Here is an 8,063-nt window from a genome sequence, read left to right on the forward strand (position 1 = left end):
AGACATGCTTAGGATTGGGCTCTTAGTTTCAATATTGCAGCAGCTACTGAAAAGCATAAGAACAGGAGCCCTGCTGGATCAGTCCAAGGGCCCAACCTGGTCCAGCTTCCTGGATCTCACAGCTGCCCACCAGAGGCTTCAGGAAGCACTCAAGACAACAAGGTACCCATTTTCTGATGCCACGCTGGCATTCAGAGATACTGTACTGTTGGCAGCCTTCAGTCTCGAAAGACTGGTGTCGCGCTCTAAAAGGTGGTTCTGGAACAGCGTCTAGTGTGGCTGAAAAGGCCAATTCAGGAGTGACAATCCCTTCCACACCGGGAGTAAGTGCAGTCTGACCCTGGTCTGTCTCCCTGGCTATGGGCCTTCCTTCTTTGCCTCTTTGCCTCAGTCTGTTGGCTAAGTGTCTCTTCAAACTGGGAAAGGCCATGCTGCACAGCCTGCCTCCAAGCGGGACGCTCAGAGGCCAGGGTTTCCCACTTGTTGAGGTCCACTCCTAAGGCCTTCAGATCCCTCTTGCAGATGTCCTTGTATCGCAGCTGTGGTCTACCTGTAGGGCGCTTTCCTTGCACGAGTTCTCCATAGAGGAGATCCTTTCGGATCCGGCCATCGCCCATTCTCACGACATGACCGAGCCAACGCAGGCGTCTCTGTTTCAGCAGTGCATACATGCTAGGGATTCCAGCACGTTCCAGGACTGTGTTGTTTGGAACTTTGTCCTGCCAGGTGATGCCGAGGATGCATCGGAGGCAGCGCACGTGGAAAGCGTTCAGTTTCCTCTCCTGTTGTGAGTGAAGAGTCCATGACTCGCTGCAGTACAGAAGTGTACTCAGGACGCAAGCTCTGTAGACCTGGATCTTGATATGTTCCGTCAGCTTCCTGTTGGACCAGACTCTCTTTGTGAGTCTGGAAAATGTGGTAGCTGCTTTACCGATGCGTTTGTTTAGCTCGGTATCGAGAGAAAGAGTGTCGGAGATCGTTGAGCCAAGGTACACAAAGTCATGGACAACCTCCAGTTCATGCTCAGAGATTGTAATGCAGGGAGGTGAGTCCACATCCTGAACCATGACCTGTGTTTTCTTCAGGCTGATTGTCAGTCCAAAATCTTGGCAGAGATTCAGAGATAGGCTACCTCTAAAACCTGGAGGCTGCATGCAGTCATTCTGCCCTGCAACTTATAATGAACTTTTCCTCCATAAATCTGTCCAATCCCTTTTTAAAGCTATCTAGGCCAGGTGCTGCTACCACCATCGATTTGTACAATGCCACAATAAGTAGAAGGCCTGAGGCAGAAATCTATGCATCACTTAGTACATTGCAGCACGTGTAGACCGAGTGCTTGCTTGCGCATCTCACACCGCGAAAGCGGCGGCAGTAGTTTTCAAAGGACTCTGGTTGGCGACTCTGCCTCACCTGCTGCCCCACTCTGCACATCCCTGCCAGGGACAGTCTTCAGGTAAGTTGTACCTGCTGTCTGTCCAGCTCAGGCTTTCTTGCCCTGGGTCTTCCCAGTGAGTTGTAAGAAAAAACCAGTTGAATCATTAGAAGGAGCCTGGTGTAAGCTGCCATCCTCCCAGATTCAATAAGCCATACACCATCAAGATTGCCATGTGCTCTGCAACTTCACAGTTCTCTATGACCGATGTTCCTACAGGTACTCGTGTTTTGATTTGTGGGGCAAATAGCATTGGGGGGGATGACAGTGGTGTTTTTAATAGGAAACTACAGGGTGGGAAATTAATTCTTCCCCCCCCCCCACAGTTGCTATGAATGTTTTTAAAAGTGATGGGAGCTTGAAGATATTCTTCACAGGTTCCATGTCACATCTAGAAAACTTCAGTTGGTATTCAATGTAGATTTCAGTATTGCTTGACTTCCTTATTTTCTATTACCTCCCCTACACAACCCCCATTGGGTAGGTGTAGTTCTTGCTCCTAAAAATCCAAACATCTTCTTTCTGTCTCCTTTCTGATACCCATTACTGATGCATTCAGCTCGTCAGTAGCACAACATCCCAAACGCTGGCCCATAGCCATGTTTTGAGTCAGGGAAGGTGCCTCTTCCACTGATCGCAAGTCCCACACTTCCAGCTCCTAACAAAAGATGGATGCCTTGGATTTGCATTTCTCTTCTTCTTTACCAAATTCAGTCACATCGTTTTGAAAATCACTTCCCAATTTAGAGCCTGTGATTTCTCAGACAATTATAACACAGGGATATGCAATGGGTGGGGAGGCAGGTGAGGCAGAGCCTCCCCACTGGAGTCCTTCGAAAAGTGCGGCCGCCGTGTGAGGCACCCAAGCACCCACAGCCTGCGGCAGCACTTTTTGAAGGGCTCCGGTGGGGAGGCTCTGCCTCACCTGCCTCCCCACCCATCACATATCCCTGTTATAACATCATTCTAAAAAGAGGGCTGCAACGGAGCTCCTTAGAGGAAGGCAAAGAGACTCTGCTTAGGCAAAGGCCCAGACAGAAGGGAAGAAGGGCTCATCAGTATTGTTCTCATCCAGTATTATTCTAACCATCATCCAGAGGTGGCATTGGCTCTGTTCAGATGGAGACAAGAGGCAGAGATTGCTGAGTGTGGAGAGCGCACTGCTGGGGCTGACAGATGTGTGAACATTAATCACTTGCAACTTAAAAGAGTTCCCCCTTTGGTCGTTTGTTTCCAGCCCAGCCTGCTTGCTGCAGGAAGAGCCAAGTGCACAGAGGGGAAAAGGTGCGCAGGCGATGTTGCCTGAGTGACTGGGAGCTTCCTGGGGCAGGTGTGGATGCTCATTGGCTGCTCCAGTGGCTGAGGACTTCCCCGGAGCAGGTAAGATGCTTATTGGTCGCCTGGGCGACTGCGAGGATGTCGGCTCAGGGGTGGTGCCGATTGGCTGCCGGGCGGAGTGATGGGCTATCACAGTGCCTAATCCTGTGGAGGCAGTTTCCGTGGCAACAAGAGTTGCAAAGGGGATGCAGGGGCCTAGGCCACAATTGGCAATAGTGTGTGTGTGAGAAGTGGGGGGGGGGGGCAAGAGAGAAGGTGAGTTCTGAGGCCCCTTCAGGATGGCTCTGCACCCTTCCAGGGCAGCAGGAGACACAGCCATTGGCAGTTATGCTGCTGAGATAATAGCCACACACTTATTTGCCTCATTGGGTTTAATAGTGGTTGCTGGCATGCTCAGTTTGTTGCTTCCTGTGGTATGCATGACATCCTCTTGCTCACTGATGGGCAGACATGAAGCTTGTGGAATCCATGTTGTTGTTTATTAGACCTCCGTCCCCCAAGGTCCACTAATGCAGGAGGTGGAACGAACTTGGAATCAAGGACCAGGATGAGCTGGTCCAGAGGACACAGTTCTCTGCCCACCCATCACATGATTAAAAATACAATCTTGCCCCCATGCCCCCTCCTGCAACCCAAAAGACCATTTTGCTATGTAAACTGACATGGCTGGGGGGATAATGATCCCAATCATTCCAGCCAAGTGATTAGGGGCAGTAGCATTGCTGGGTTTGTGTGTGTGCGCGCGCAAAGCACTAAGTTTTGTAGGGAGCCTCAGCATGGCATGCAAGCCTCTGTTTTGCTCCAGCAGCCTAGAATGGCTCTAAAAGGGACAGGGAGGGGCCACTTGAACGCCGCAGTGAGGTTCCCTGCAAAACTTAGTGCTTTGCACCCACTCTAGCTACACCACTGACTAGGGGCAGTTTGAACTTTCTGCCCTCCCATGGGTTGGTGGGTGGGATGTAAATGCCTTCATTTTAAATGGGGGGGGGGGTTTGAAGCCAGCAGCTGGTTCTTCTCAGCCCAGGAAGCGTTTTTCAGTACCAGAACTGAAATGACAGTTGGCAGGTTTTTAAGGTGCTGTAAGACTCTTTGCAATGCTTCAGTCTTTAAAACATTGTTACATAAACTCCTTGGATTACCTTAGCTTAGTCCAGCCATTTTCAACATTTTTTTTTCCTCATGGCGCACTGACCACTATGGTCTTCTTTAAAGGGATGTGCAGTGGCTGGGGAGGCAGGTGAGGCAGAGCCTCACTGCTGGAGTCCCTTGAAAAGCACCACCACCATGGGAGGTGCTCAAGCACACTTAACCCAGGCACAGAGCGCAGAGCACAGAGCGCATAAGTCTGCCTCTTATGATGTCACTTCCGGCTTCCAGGAGACTCTTCCAGGTTCTGGGGTTCTGTTTCTAGGACAACTGTCCATAGTAGCAAATTGTCTGTCCCTCTTCCTCCACCAGCAGAGCAAATGGTTGCCCTAGGACCAGAGCTGCAGAACCCAGAGGAGTTTTTCAGCCATTGTCAACCAGTCCTCCAAACTCCCACAAAACGCTTGTGAACCTTTTGTGGCTCAGGAATGTGCCACAGCACACTGGTTGAAAATTGCTGGCTTCATCAAACAACACTTTCTCAGCCTCAGCTCACACACCTCTTCCACCCACAATCTGCAATATGGGGGTAATAATACAACTCTGCATTACAGAGAGTGGTAAGGGTTAGTTACCAAGATAATGTGTATGAAATACTTTGAATGTGAATGCTCAGAGTACACATTTCAGAGAGATATATGGCTTTTGAGCCATGTCATCCCCTCTCTGATGAGGATATGACATCATTATGGTAGTTATGATATCATCATGACATCATCATGGCAGTGTCCATCCCCTCCCACTTTACAGAAGCAGTAGCCAATGAAGTAGGTGGTCAACTTTTTAACTAGTAGCTGTGCCGTTAAACGGCTGCGAGATATGCAGTTGTTAGCATTAGTAGGTGATATTGTGCTGTGAAAAGATTCCACCTGTTAATCTTAGCACATTAAGCTACTGTTAAAAGTAGCACAAGAGCAGTCAGACTGGACTTTCTTCTGGTCAGTTGGCTAGCCAGTGCAAAGGCACTGTAACCCAACTTTACATATTTTTAGCAAGGGGTGGACAAGAGGCTATCCCCCATAGAATCTACTTCTTCCCCACATTCTGTGAGGAGTGGTACCTGACAGAATTAGGATGTGCTAGATATGAACATAGCTCTAAGAATTAAATATGGTTGAGGCATTTTTTTTAATCATGCACAAAAGCCTGAGGCCTCTTCCCTTGCAAATGGAGTCCATTGCTATGCAGATATATTCTATATTTGTTTAATTATCATGCTAATTGGTGTTTCTCTGCCTGCCATGCAGCCTTCTGTGCAAAGACAACTTTTACTTGAGGAAACAGCCTAGCAGAGGAGGAGGAGGAACAAGTTCCATTAGTAGGTGTAGGAGTAGGAGTAGTAGGAGCCAGAATTCCAAGGGACACTATTTGAGGGCAGGGGACAAGAATAATAGAGAAGATCGATGGTAACAGCAGTTCATTCCAATAGCTAAATAGAACCTCCAGATTCAGAGACAGTCTACCTCTGAATTCCAGGTCCTGAGAGCAAATGGCAGGGAAGGCCTCCTGCTGTCCGGTCCTGCTTGCGTGCTTCTGGATGGACCTGGATGGTCACTGATGATAAAAATTGGGGGGGGGGGTTGGACTAGATGGATCTTTGGGAGGGCTCTGCTGGTGAACCCTTTAAGTCATGGTAAGGTTCAAGGCCTGCCCTCAGATACAGTCAAGATTAAACTGCTGGAAAGCAGAATATTTCAAAAGCATTTGTTGTGGTTCATTTTTAAAGCTTCTGATAACTACAGCAGTGTTTACAGCACAGCATGAACTGTCACATGTGCTCCCATTTTACTGAAAACTGGAAGTGCCTTTTTAAGGCCTCTGGCAGGACTCTGAGCCCGGAGAGGCCTGGGGGTGTTTTGAGCATCTGGTCCCAGGGATGCTATGGGGGGTGTTAAAAAATTTTGTTGCCCCCGGGGGCAGATCCTTTAGCTATGTCACTCAGACTCACACACATGCCTTTAGTTGTACGGGTGGGATGTATCATCTTCCATAGGCTCTGATGTCGTTGCCATGCAAGACACTCAGGTAGATCTCAGTGCTGTGTATCCGAGAAATTGGCTTCCATAAACAGACATCAACTGACCACTAAGGACTATTAACCAGCAAAAGAATAAATTGGCCAGGCACAACCAGAGCCCATGCAAGATTAAAATTCAATTAAAAAGTCTTAATTTGCACAAAATGAACCAATTAGCACCTGAGGCCTGCTTCAGAAACCAGGACTGAATTGTCACTGGCAGAATAGGATCCTTCTTAAGCAAAGTTTATTACTGGTGGTTGGGGGAGGGGGAGCAGAGCTGTTCAGTGAACATTGGTGTCTGGAAGAAGTGTACAAGCATATCTTTATTTTACAGTGCAATCCTGTGCATAACTGCTCAGAAGTAAATCTCATTGAGTCCTAGAGGACTAACTTCCAGGTAAGGGTGTATAGGATGGGAGCTTACCAAGGGGTCTGTGCTTGAGCCATATATGTACCTACAAGCTTAGCCTATGCTGTGATGGTAGTAACAGTGGTCACTCAGTAGTTACAACAAATGGTGGTGACATAAGAAGAGTGATACTGGATCAGGCCAGTGTGCTCAAACATCCTATTTGAACCCTGCCTCGCCCATATAAACCCAATACACCATCCACTACCCCACACAGGTTCTGTGTGCAATGAAGCTGCAATATGTGGGGTGGTGGTGGTAGTGAATGGAATGCAACTTTCCATTGGGGGACTGGGATGTTTCCATGGGGAAATGGGAAGGGGGCTTGAACCCCTTTTCCCCATGGCTGCTACTCTCCTCCAAGACAAACATGCTTTTGGAATCCTGTGAAGGGAGGCAGCTGTGGGGGATTTGCAGTAGAAATGGAAGGACAAGGAAAAGTGAAGCCTTTCCATCCTCCCCATAGTTAGCCCCTTATATTTGGATGATTGTGCATTATGTGCTGGGAAGACACAAAAAATTCCCAAAGCAGGAACCCAGAGCCCAGCAGCCAGATGCAGGACTGTCACATTTAAAGGTCTGAATGCAAGTTCATCATTGTCTGTGGGTTTAGAGGCTGCACAGCATACTTGATGAATTCATGAAATTCATTACCATCTGACAGTGTTATTCAAACTGTGAGGTTTGGCTCCTTAGGGAGGCACCAGGAACTCAAAGGGGAGGTGAGGGATGTCCTCTCAACCCTGGGCAGAATACCAGCCCATCTTCTACTGGTCGTCTTTGCTTTTTTTTTAAAGCAGAAGAAACTGGAGTTGCTCAGCTGCTTCCTCCAAGAGTGACTGCCAGAGTGGCGGCTGCTGCCCGCCCACTCCAGTCTCCCTCCACTCCAAGGCTGCCACCTTCTGTGGCACCTTCTGTGGCACATGCACCTTCGCTGCATGTGGTTTCCAAATCTCTTTGACTCCAACCCCCATCTGGCAAGTACTGAGCATGCTCAGCTTGCAGTCCTTAACCCTCGCTGATCCATGTCTGGTTGGTTTCCAGTTCCCAGCCTGTGATTGCTTCTCATCAAAGTGAAATCTCTCTTTTCAACCCCCTCCCTCTTCCAACCCCCCCTTTCAATCTCCAAACCTTCCTGCTTTCCTCCCCCTCCCCAAATAAAACACTTCCCAGGGGTCTTAAAGTTGTTTCCATGCAGTTGGCAAAGGGGGAGGGGAGAGACAAGCACACACTTTACTTGGCCAGGAGCAGAAAAAGGGGACTGTTTTCAAAGTGATTTTTTAATCTTGTTGTTTGACTGGAGAGCAGAGGCTGTATTTTTAAAGTGATGAATCTTGCTATTACTTTTCAGCCATTGATGAAGTGATTACCTGCCCAATCCTATCCACACTTTCCTGGGAGTAAGCCCCACTGACTCTATTGCGTAGACATGCATAGGCTTGAGCTGTGCATCTCCTAGTATTGTATTGGCAACCTTCAGTCTCGAAAGACTATGGTATCGCGCTCTGAAAGGTGGTTCTGGCACAGCGTCTAGTGTGGCTGAAAAGGCCAATCCGGGAGTGACAATCCCTTCCACACCGGGAGCAAGTGCAGTCTGTCCCTGGTCTGTCTCCCTGGCTATGGGCCTTCCTTCTTTGCCTCTTAGCCTCAGACTGTTGGCAAAGTGTCTCTTCAAACTGGGAAAGGCCATGCTGCACAGCCTGCCTCCAAGCGGG

General features: G+C 48.7%; 1 protein-coding gene across 1 annotated transcript in view; it reads left to right on the forward strand.

The window, feature by feature from the left end:
- Positions 1-2,223: 2,223 nt before the first annotated feature.
- Positions 2,224-8,063, forward strand: part of LOC136648619 (bactericidal permeability-increasing protein-like) — a 29,555-nt gene continuing 23,715 nt past the window's right edge. Inside the window, exons 1-2 of the mRNA XM_066624740.1 lie at positions 2,224-2,239; positions 2,673-2,815. Of these exons, the coding sequence (XP_066480837.1) occupies positions 2,224-2,239; positions 2,673-2,815 (159 nt within the window). The remainder of the gene's footprint in view (positions 2,240-2,672; positions 2,816-8,063) is intronic.

The sequence above is a fragment of the Tiliqua scincoides genome, chromosome 4 (genome assembly GCF_035046505.1).
Source record: "Tiliqua scincoides isolate rTilSci1 chromosome 4, rTilSci1.hap2, whole genome shotgun sequence".
Taxonomy (NCBI): Eukaryota; Metazoa; Chordata; class Lepidosauria; order Squamata; family Scincidae; genus Tiliqua; species Tiliqua scincoides.